Source organism: Mchenga conophoros, linkage group LG7, assembly GCF_057382185.1.
Source record: "Mchenga conophoros isolate Kocher_MC1m ecotype Shallow Benthic linkage group LG7, M_conophoros_male_GT1.1, whole genome shotgun sequence".
Classification (NCBI taxonomy): Eukaryota; Metazoa; Chordata; class Actinopteri; order Cichliformes; family Cichlidae; genus Mchenga; species Mchenga conophoros.
In genome coordinates this window covers 1,724,349-1,735,819 of record NC_140532.1, presented here as the reverse complement: position 1 = coordinate 1,735,819, position 11,471 = coordinate 1,724,349, and the positions used below count along the sequence as shown (strand labels likewise).

At 42.3% G+C, this 11,471-nt stretch overlaps 2 protein-coding genes across 3 annotated transcripts; one reads left to right on the top strand and one right to left on the bottom strand.

Annotated features, from left to right (window-relative positions):
- Nucleotides 1–484: 484 nt before the first annotated feature.
- Nucleotides 485–2,959, top strand: arl2bp (ADP-ribosylation factor-like 2 binding protein). Of its 2 annotated transcripts, none has more exons than XM_085281455.1 (7): nucleotides 485–751; nucleotides 1,022–1,091; nucleotides 1,368–1,429; nucleotides 1,502–1,608; nucleotides 1,703–1,788; nucleotides 1,939–2,035; nucleotides 2,227–2,959. In XM_085281455.1, the coding sequence occupies exons 1-7, from the start codon at nucleotides 733–735 to the stop codon at nucleotides 2,323–2,325; spliced, it is 540 nt and encodes a 179-aa protein (XP_085137581.1). In that variant the 5' UTR covers nucleotides 485–732; the 3' UTR covers nucleotides 2,326–2,959. The 2 variants fall into 2 exon arrangements, with proteins under 2 accessions (XP_085137581.1, XP_085137579.1); XM_085281453.1 differs by lacking the exon at nucleotides 485–751 and adding an exon at nucleotides 867–891.
- pllp (plasmolipin) lies at nucleotides 2,943–11,106 on the bottom strand. The gene is made up of 4 exons (XM_085281456.1): nucleotides 10,438–11,106; nucleotides 6,074–6,244; nucleotides 4,925–5,035; nucleotides 2,943–3,945 (listed from the first exon to the last, which is right to left on the bottom strand). The coding sequence occupies exons 1-4, from the start codon at nucleotides 10,597–10,599 to the stop codon at nucleotides 3,838–3,840; spliced, it is 552 nt and encodes a 183-aa protein (XP_085137582.1). The 5' UTR covers nucleotides 10,600–11,106; the 3' UTR covers nucleotides 2,943–3,837.
- Nucleotides 11,107–11,471: the final 365 nt, after the last annotated feature.

Here is an 11,471-nt window from a genome sequence, read left to right as displayed (position 1 = left end):
TTAATAACTCCTTTAGGAAAGTCCTAATCCTGCTTGGTATGATAATAACCTACGAAGTCGGATTTGGCATAAAAATGTACATGAAGTACTTTAAATATAATACGTTATGCTACAGGATAATTACAGATTCGTTAATACCTCACGTTAATGTTGCAGCTGAAGATGATTTTAATTACTTTTACATAATATTACCGATATTAATACGACCTTTTAGATTTCGATTTTAAATTTCCAATAATATCAATAATAAAACTTTAATTGATACTTTAAAATAAAAGTTATGGTCGATCCACCGTCTCATTCACTCTTCTCTTGTGGCACGAACAAAAGAAGTATATGATCTCCGATTTTCAGCGCTTCTGATGGACGTCAGGCAGCATCTGAGTTATACGTATTTCCTTTTTGCATCTTTAAGCTCCAACAATCATCTAGTTCCGCTAAAACAGGCTAATGATCGTCTGTAGGTGACGGTTTAAAAGTAACAGGCCTGATGGAAGAAACGTGAATCGTCCTCATGGCGAATGATTTGGTGAACAAACAAGTGTAATCTGCAAAATTCGTGAACATTTTGATGTATAATATTAGTAGTAGTACCAGCTGTTTCCCTTCCAGATAAATGTGGGAACCGATATACGGTAGTTTTTGTTTTACCCGACGGAGCACGAAGGCGCACAAAGTTCACTCGTTTCCTTGGTAACAGGATTACGTACGCTAGTGAGCAGTTTAGCCGACATGGACATCAGGGAGCCGGGTGAGTTAAACACGTCACGACACTTCTGTAAATGAACTTTTTCACTTATGAGAAATGGCGGCAATTTAACGCCGCGTGCGTCTTTGATTGGCCGCCTCGGCTAACTGACGTTGCTCGCGCGGGGACTCTGATGAGAGCAAGTAACGGAAACACACTTCAGAGCCGATGTTGCGTTTGTTGTGAACGTTAGCGCTGGCTACCTGCCTGTTTTATCTTACAGGTGTTAGCAGAAGGGCAGTGCTCACCTGTGTGCTCGCTTTATCTTCTCAGAAATCCGGAGTAGTGGAGACAACATGGTAAACGTGTTCGATACGGACGAGGAGCACTTTGCTATTTCCAGGTGGGTTGTTGTGAAACGCTTTCTAACCGTCTGCAGGAAGCTGACGTCCTGTTTTAAGTCAGATTTGATGCACTCATCGTGGGCATGAATATCAGGGTAATTTTGGGCTTTTTAGCGATTTCTCACTTTTTCCAGGGTGGAGTGATTGTACAGCAAACATGTTTAACGGGTGCAAAAGTTCAGAGTCATTTGGGATTTTCTCTTGCTGTGTAAAATCCACCACAGAGCAGGAACTCGTGGAGTTTGTGCTGATTTCTCTCACTTCTCTCCCTTCAGTTCCTCGGCTGCAGACACGGCCTTCGATGGAGTTATTGGCTGCATAGAGGACATCATCATGGGTAGGTTCACTGACAGTGCCACCAGTTAGTGATGAACACGCGCTTTCTACATGTCCACTGCTTCTCTTTCAGAGGACGACTTCCAGCAGATTCAGCAGATTTTCATGGAGAAACATTACCGTGAGTTTGATGACTCTGATGAGAACAAGCTCAGCTACACGCCCATCTTTAATGAATATGTAAGTGTGGGCAGATTTCACTCTCACAGTCATACAGAGATGTTCAGTTTTTACAAATACGTTGACTTAAAGCAGAATCTTGGCTGTTATTTAGGTTGACCTGCTGGAAAAATACCTGGAGCAGCAGCTGATGGAGAGAATTCCCGGCTTCAGCATGGACACCTTTAAAGAGTTACTCATGTAAGATGTGACAGAAGTGGAACCTGAACTGAAAGCAGCCCATGTGTCAGTTATGTTGTGTTGCTCGTAAGAAATGTTATTTTGCAATAGACCACAAGGTGGCACACAAGTACACTGAAAAAGTGACGAGTTTATCTCCTTCCTCTGCAGGCAGCACAAGGAGGAAGTGTCAGGTGACATCTTTGACATGTTGCTGACGTTCACTGACTTCATGGCTTTCAAGGAGATGTTTCTGCAATATAGAGCTGTGAGTTTTCTGTGAGCTGGAGAATAACTATAAAAGTGGCCCCATTTAAATAACAGGGCAGCTGTGACACGTGGCTCTTTGTTATGAAGTTTTGAACCGTGTGTGTGTGTGTGTGTGTGTGTGTGTGTGTGTGTGTGTGTGTGTGTGTGTGGTACTGTACATTAATGCTGAATGTATTTGTGTGTTTCTAGGAAAAGGAGGGCCGGTGTCCAGACCTGAGTCAGGGACTGGTGGTCACATCTCTGAACCTTGGAGGCTCCAAGCATGCTGACTTTAATGAATCTCAGTGAATCTCTGGAAAATTGTTCCAGGGCCTTAATGAAAGTGTTCGATTCAGAGTCTTTTAACGTAAATCTTCCGTCTGTAACGGATAATTTATATTTGTTTCTCTGCGTTTTATGTAGAGGGGTCAGTGGAAGAGCCTCTGTGTATGTTTGCCATGAAAGTTTGAAGGTTTTGCCCACTTTCTGTTAACAATCACTCGACTGCATGTGACTCCTTGAAAAGTTAATATTTCTTCAACTGTAATTCACATTTTCATGCTTTCACTCGTGTGCAGTGATTCTGTTTAGCTTTTACTGGAACGGCCTGTTTGAAACAGGAAGTCGAGTATTTCTGTCCCTGTGCTGTGAAACAAACATGCTTCGTTTTTCAGAAAGTAGTAAAGTAGAACTAATATATGTTTCATGGACATATAAATTATATTAACAGTGTTTAAGTTTCGAACTTGTCAAAGTGACGTTTAATGTAAAATGATTGTGTGTGTCTGCAGTTAGTTTTTGGTACAAATTGTTTTTACGTGTTTAGAAATGTTTCATTTTCCAAGTATATTTATTTCTCCGGTGAAATGCTGTTGTTGTTACGATTGTCTGTAAAAAACAAACACAAACAAAACGATATTTTCAAATAAGCACAAAAGAAAAACCTCAGTCGTTTATTTGAAGTGTGTAGCTGAGCTCTAGCACTCAGCGCAGGATTTCACCAACGTCCAAACTCTTGGTACAAAAAGACTCGCGTGGTTCATAAAGGCACGTACAGTACAGCAGGAGAGGAGCAGACTTTCACTTAAATCACACAAAAACAGTGTTCCACGCCTGTGGATCGATATTTGAATCATGCAGAAATATCCAGTGTCAGTGTGTCAGCATCATGATTATTTTCTTACAGGTGCATTTTGGGCGGTTTTATTGCTAAAAGGCTCTGTTAGGCCCAGTAAACCCAAACTGTGAAGCCAACTTTCAGCGGTTTCATCCTCCTCTTCTTGTTGGTAGATGCAGAATGCAGCAGAGAATCAGAATCAGAATACTTTATTGATCCCTGGGGGAAATTATTTTTTGTTACAGTGCTCCATTTTAAACCAACATTAAGACAAGACAGACAATACGCTAACTAAGAATAGTACAAACTGCCCAAAGCTGGAGGTCGAGATCTGCGGTCCTCCCTTAGCTAACAGGTTTTTCCACTGGTGATCTCAGACTAACCAAACAACCCTCCACTGTAGTTAGCACATGCAGCCTGTGCTTATTTTTCTTTTAATGCTGCTCACATTTTCAGATTTTGTTCAATTATTACTGAAATTTATAACTTTATGTACATAATGATTCAAGTGTATTTTTAATGCAATCTAGGATTATTACATTTCGTAGTAGTAATACAGTATACTTACTGTATTACTGGGATGGCTAAAACAATAAACCACCTGGAACAGATTTCATCTCGTGGTTATTATCAGGGTTTGCCTCAGTCAGGATCTGAGTTTTGTGAGCTTTGTTCCTGGGAGCAGCACCGCTGGCCGCACAGCCCTAAGTCGGCACTGTGTTGGTGGCGGCGTTTCCTCCGTCCCCCTTCCAGTCCAAGTAGGAGAAGAAAGCACTGGCTGCGTACACAAAGGTCACCACAGCACCAAAGAACTGCAGCGAAAGAAAATGAGAAGAGACGCGGTTACACCGCCGAAGGGACTCCAGGAAGCTGAGCAAAAGTCTGAAATTCTTATCAGCCATCATAAATCACAGTCATGTTTATATTTCTGAATTCATATCTATACCAAGCCCAGCTGTGTGATTTAGCAGGTTAAACAATGTACTAGTGGGACCTTACCTCTATAATCTAGACAGGAGTGGCTCAGAGGCAGTTTCTGATAAGAGTGTGTGTGTGTGTGTGTGTGTGTGTGTGTGTGTGTGTGAGAGAGTGAGTGAGTGAGTGAGTGAGTGTGTGTGTGTGAGAAATCATGTGATCAATGCTTCTGCTAAAGCTGTAAACCAGGACAGACTTTGACCTGCAGGAGGAACTGTAAAACACACTGATACAGGAGATGTTTCTGCCAATGTAAGTCATAGTCACCTGCCACTTTATAAGGCACACCTATTCAGCTGCTCATTATTGCAAATATCTAAACAGTCGATCACTTGGCAAGAACTCAGTGTGTTTAGGTGTGTAGGCCTCGCCAAGACAGCCTTTGATTGTTGGTGTCAGACAGGCTGGTTTAATTATTTCAGACATTACTGATCTGTTCCTCAAACTGTCCTCTTGAAACGAGAGTGAGTTCACTGTACTCGAATGGCCTCCACAGTCACAACATCTCCATTAAATAGAGAAGCCTTCCGATTTGGTGATGTGGAAAACCTTCATCACGGATGTGTAGCCGACGAATCTGTAGAAACTGTGATGCTGTGATAGCGTGGACGAAAAACTCGGATCAGTATTTCTAGCATCATGTGGAATCTGTGCCATGAAGAAATTAAGCTCTTCTGAAGACAAAAGGTCGTTCCCAGCACTAACAGCACTAGCGAGCGGCACACCTAATCAAATACACCGAGTGCGTTATAAAAGGCTGTTCTGTGTTCCCTGGACATTGGGCTAGTTTGTGAGATAGTGTGAGTGGTGACTTACTGCAGCAGCTGCCAAATGTCCATAGAACCATTGGAAGGGAGTCACATAAGCTGCGTTGGTGATGAAAGCAGTGAGATAGAGGACTGTGGCTGCGCTAAAATACACCATCACCTGAAACAAATGGAGAAAACACACATTACATCAATGCACAACGACTCGCCGTCTTCCTGCCACACTGTGCCCCTCTGTGGCCTCGCATCCTCGTCTTTTTCTCTTTCTGTCTTTGAGCTGTTTCTGCAGCCTTGTCATCGTCACCACTTCATCAGCCTTTTTGTTGCTCTGTGAGAGTACACATTAGTATCGCTGACGTTCATGCACCGTCTCTCAGAACTGATGACCAAACATCCAAACTGCAAAATCAAGGAACCGGTAACTGTTTCTAATACAACCCGTGACTAAGGGTGTAATTCCCCTGTAGACTGAACTTCAACATATTTTATTTAAAATTATGATGTCATTATAGTCACATACAAATATTTCAAGTTATTAACAGTAGACTGAGGATGTAATGAGTCGTGGTTTTACAGGAAACAAAGGAATCATTACACTGTAATTAATTCAAATAATGTAATTTTAAGTTATTTACTAATCATAAATCAAACAATTTTCCTATTTTACATAAATGGTAAACGGCCTGTATTTGTATAGCGCTTTTACTAGTCCCTAAGGACCCCAAAGCACTTTACACACCCAGTCATCCACACACTGGTGGAGGCAGCTACAGGTGTAGCCACAGCTGCCCTGGGGCAGAAGCAAGGCTGCCATATAGCACCATCGGCCCCTCTGGCCAACACCACTAGGCAGTAGGTGAAGTGTCTTGCCCAAGGACACAACGACGAGACTGTCCGAGCCGGGGCTCGAACCGGCAACCTTCCGGTTACAAGGCAAACTCCCAACTCTTGAGCCACGATCATAAGTATGCTGCACTTTGAGGTGTGCAGGGTGTGTTGTGCTGGAGACACACATTATACTGTAACTGCGGTACAATTAATTCTTTGTTTCCTGGTTTTTCTAATGTAACAACTTTTAAGTAGTTAAATGCACTGAAATGATGCCCGAAGTCACAGGTGGTTTATAAAATGTTGCCAAGGAACATCTCTGTGTACGTTCTTTGACTTTATTCGTCTTTGCCCTCCGTCTCTCACATACCGTCAGGGGCCATGGGACAGCAGGCAGTGTTTGTGTGACACCAAACAGGATGACGAAGAAGAGGATGGTGGTGAGGATCCACAGAGTGATGGCGACAAACAATACCCAGCCATACGCTCCTCCCACTATAGAGGTGCCTGCTATCAGCGCCCAGTGGAGCAGCCCAAAAACCTAAATAGGTGAGAGGGAGGAAACAACAGGTGCATCAGTTTGGGGGCACGAAAAATAAAATTATGTAAACAGTTATTACATTATTAACAAACAAACAAATGGTGACTGGTGCTCATGGAGTGCTGTTCTACTCTGAGCACTCAAAGTGCTTTTTACGATGAATCCATCCAGTTAAACAGACATTTCTATACCTTGGCTAACATTCACATGGGGCAACTACCGACCTTCTGATTGGTAGATAACCGCCTCTATCTGCTGAGTCACAGGTAAGCAGTAGTTATTGTGTTAGACGGAGCATGCAAGAACAACGTAATCACCTCCAGCAACTGTATCCATTATGTATGGGTTCATTTTTGAGTAAAATCTTAGAATTCATATATACCAACATTTACAGTACACATGGCTGTTGTAATCTTTCTTCAACCATCAACTTCTGAGGAAAACACCAGCTGTTAAATGCTTTGCGATGCTCAGCAGATATTCGTCAGCAGATCTCAGATTTTAGAATAATCTCGTAACCTGAGTTTACTGCACTTGACGAGGTCACTGATGCCCAGATAAGCACCACAGACTGTCTGTGACACTGAGGTGGGCAGACTGTTTTCATGGGGATCTTAAAAGTCAGTCTGACCGACTCTTGCAGGTACTGTACAAAACACACGAGGCGTCCCTCTTTCCCTGCACGCATGTCTTCCTGCTTCAGTCTCATGAGAAAGGACATGACAGTCCATTATGTATGCACAGGTCAGGTTTCACTTTTTACACACATGCATACACAGCACGCTCTCCTAAGTAGACCTTTGCAAAGCGGCTGCATCATAACGAGCTTTTCTCTTCTGAACCGAAGGAAGAGGAAATCATTTGAACTTCCTGAGTAAAACAGTAAAGTCCAGCTGTGATGCACATGTTCGACCAGGGAGTTTGCTGTGACACTGCTGTGTAAACTGTGTTTACCAAAATGAGCGAGGAACTTGAATGAAACGGAGGGCATTCACCTTTGATTTAAAACAAAAAAGCAAAACAGTGTCGAGCTGGATGAAGTGGAGAGGACAACTCTGCACCATAAAGTGTTCTAAATATATCGTTTAATGGCCAAAGTTCAAACATTGCTCAAGTTAAACTGTGTGCTCTAGCACAGCAGCAGGAGTTTATGCATTATGCAAATGCATTTTATAATGGAGTGTGCAGGGCATGTTGTATATTAATACTGCATCAGGACCTGGAGACCTGAAACAGGAGACTAATCGTGTTCTGCTAATTTCAGAGTAAGGACAGGTGAAAAGATGCAGTCATGGAGATATGAAAAAAGGTTTGTTTTTAAAAATGTGTGCAAAAATATTGCTGAGACTAACTTGTTGTTTTTTTATGTTGATGTTGTTGATGTGGAGATGGAAAATCAACAAGGTGGTGCTAAACATTATGGATATCAAACAATGATGTCACAATGTTTCAGCCGCAGCAAACTTTACTCTCACATTACTACTTCTGTTTTTTCATTGTGGAAACAGCGTCTGGGAAGAAAGGCTGTGTTTCAGTTTTAATAAATGCTCGTCAAACAACAGCTAATTTAGCATTTTGAGGGGGTTGTTTTCAATTCAACTTTATTTATACAGCGCCGAATCACAACAGCAGTCGCCTCAAGGCGCTTTATATTGTAAGGTCAACCTACAATAACACATACAGAGAAAAACCCAACAATCATATGACCCCCTATGAGCAGCACTTTGGCGACAGTGGGAAGGAAAAACTCCCTTTTAACAGGAAGAAACCTCCAGCAGAACCAGGCTCAGGGAGGGGCGGGGCCATCTGCTGCGACCGGTTGATGAGAGAAGGAAGACAGGATGTGGACTGATACACAGAGTACGCAAGGTACAGCAAAAGTTTGCAGCAGTGAAGGAATACAGTGTAGGTAATCCAGGATAACTTTATATTATAATATAATATCTTTATGTTATATATCAGTCATGTGACTTAAACCTGTGATGAGCTCTTTCCGTTTATCTATGACTGCTGGTGTCATAGATAAAGACGTGTGTGTCTGCACCATTAATCAGATGACACAGAATTTGAATGTGTGTCAACAAGTTTCCGTTTATGCTCCATAAACCTTCCTGGTTATCTATAAACAATAAAAATGACTGCATGCTGCTTTACTGTGCGGTGCACAGTCGGAAAGCTTCACTATCAGAAAGTGGCACAGAGCCTGGAAAATGAAATCAATGATGGTGTCTGCTTATGTAAATCGTTTTTTCTCCAGATAAACCTCATTGTGTGAAGTACCAGGTGAACAGTGATACGACAGCAGCTCTCAGCCTCGGTCCAATCTCCCCCCCCTCAGGTATGTACTGGCTTTAGGCAAAGGAAACATGGCTGACTAACGTCTGAGAGGTGGCGGAGGTCTTTGGCTCCTCCTGTCACACTCCACTGATCTCCCCAGCATTGCACTAAAACTGCAGGAACAACAGTGCACGGCGGCGTCCCTGTTAATGTTCAGACTGTGAAACGTGTCACCTGTCTGGGCTTTATTAGGTGCAGTTTTTGCTGACATTTCATGGTGTTGTAGTAGTAGGTCGGGCAAAACTCAGCACGGAAAAGTAATAACGTTTTGCTTTAATCATTAACTCAGACAAATCACTTCATTTAGTCTTTTTAACGTTTAAATTGCCAATGACAGGCACGGGTGTTAATCCATGCTAACAATGTTTCTTCCCAGGTGAGAAACACGTGAACAGGAGTTCAGTCTTTTGCAGCTGCATTGAGCTGCGTTCAGCCCACCATAAGGATCATTACACTTCTTGCTGCAGTGGAATTTATGGTCTTCGGTGTTTAAATGGGTCAGGCTGTCCAAAGGTTGATAAGACGCGCATATTGCCTCACTGTACATCAGGCGATGTGGGGTAAACAGCTGCAGCTCAGGGCTTCTTGTGTTTGTTTATTAAGTTTTTATGACTTTTTTTGGCAACTCAGCAAACGCAGTTCTGTCATAAACCAACAGCACCGTCATACTATCAAATTATAAAGCAGATACTGTAAGGGGAGCACTCAAGCTTGTAAGGAGTTGTGTTTGAGGTCTAACATTCTGCTTTGATCTCCACCACCTCTGAAAGCAAAAGTCTCCCTCACAGATGTTTGAGTTCTAGTTAGTTTGGTTGCTGCTCTGTGCTGAACATAAACCGACGCTGACAAGTTTCTTTTTCTACTCTTGTATTGTGTCATTAAAGGCTTATATGCTTGAAATAGTCCACTCAGGCACACGGGAGCTTCACCGAGCTTCAGTATAAGATAATTAATGATTATTTTAAAAATATAATTTGTGTAAAGCAAAGAGTTTGACAACAATAAAAGGGGAGGTGAAAATAAGCATCATATTTAAAGGACCTTTCCAGCACCTCCCACCAGAGGTAACGTACAACATGTTCATAATGCAACACTCTTCAAAAAACCTCCAAACATTCAAAGTAAAAACAATCTTCAGTGCTTTTAAAAATAAAGCATCGAAGGCAGTTTTAAAATTCACTTAAAGTCTTTTCAGCAATAAGGGGCGTGTCCATCTCTAGAGGTTGAGTCACCTTGATTAGCTTTTCCATGCTGAACAACCCCAAAGCATTTTAAATTGGCCATTCATAAACAAATCACACCATCATTTATCATTAAATCCTTCTCTCACCTCAACCAATCGCAGCAGATGGCCCCGCCCCTCCCTGAGCCTGGTTCTGTCGGAGGTTTCTTCCTGTTAAAAGGGAGTTTTTCCTTCCCACTGTCGCCAAAGTGCTTGCTCATAGGGGGTCATATGATTGTTGGGTTTTTCTCTGTATGTGTTATTGTAGGTCGACCTTACAGTATGAAGCACCTTGAGGCGACTGTTGTTGTGATTTGGCGCTGTATAAATAAAGTTGAATTGAAAACAACCCCCTCAAAATGTTAAATTAGCTGTTGTTGTTTATTAAAAACTACAGTTACAGGCTGTTTTAGGAACTTACTTTTGTATCTTCAGTGTGAAAATTGTGTTCGAACACTAAATATTTTTATGTTTCTGTCCGTCAAAAGTCACAATGGCTAAGATGGACCGAGGCCCTGCTGGTTTATAGTGCAAGAGGTTTCAGAACATAAAATAAGTAGAGTAGGCATCCCTCCCACTAAACAGAGCAGAGTGCAGGACAGACAGAAGAGTAATCATTTAGTTGGTTACATACAATTTCAGCGATCATCAGCATAGCTGGGATGCTTCGGATAAATGAAAAGTCCACCCTGGAGGATATGCTTCCAGGCAGCCCTCGGATGCTGTTCCCACCGTGGGAGTTCTGGGAGTTAGGGACGCTGGTCTCTGTGGTAACTTTGGACGGGAAGTCTGCCATGACTGAGCTCTCGCAGACGCAGGTGCCACAATAATAGAGTCCTTAAGTGTTCTCAATAAAAGGTTTTGATGAAAAATCGAATCCCTACGTTGACTGGAGGCACCAGCAAATCTCAATCTTCAAATAGTCAAGAAAAATAAAAAATATGACAAAACAGAATCATTCAAAACCCGATGCCTTCAAAAATAAAAAAATAAATAAAAAAGAAACAAAAACCCTCCACTGAGTTAAAGAGGAGCCCTCCAGCCAGACCTCCAGGTTCAGGTATCAGCTGTCAGTGTCTCCACCTGCTCTGACAGGTGTGTAATGGTGGAGGCGGTGTGAGTCTCTCTACACATTGCCTTCTCCTTTTCCCTCTGACACACCCACACACATATTGAGTGCGTCGTCATCTTCTCCCCATCTGCTTTGGGTTGCTCTCTTTTGCTCCCCTGGCACCTCCCATATGCTCCTGCAGGCTGCTCACCTGCGGCGCTTCAGTCACTAATGTGTTTGAACTCCAGGAGGAGGGAGGAAAAAACAACACAAGCTGGTGGTGCCCTCTAGGCGTGGAGCTCGCACATGTTTGTTCTTCCCCTGTGGACTGATAAGAAGGGATGACACAACGCTACATTCCTTAGTTTAATCAATAACACATATGGATGGATGCTGTGAATGTTTCAATGTTTAACTCAAAAAATCCACTAACCCAATCTGTCAGTTAAGGAGGATTTTTGTGACTTTTGAAAATTGCAGCATACTTTGTTTGCTTTTTCTTCTGTCGCTTTCTTTATTATTTGCTGTGCTGTTCATAAAGACCGTAGCTTGAACGATTAAACAGTCGGAATACACTGAAAAATATGGAGATATTAAAAAGAAATAATTTTAATTCT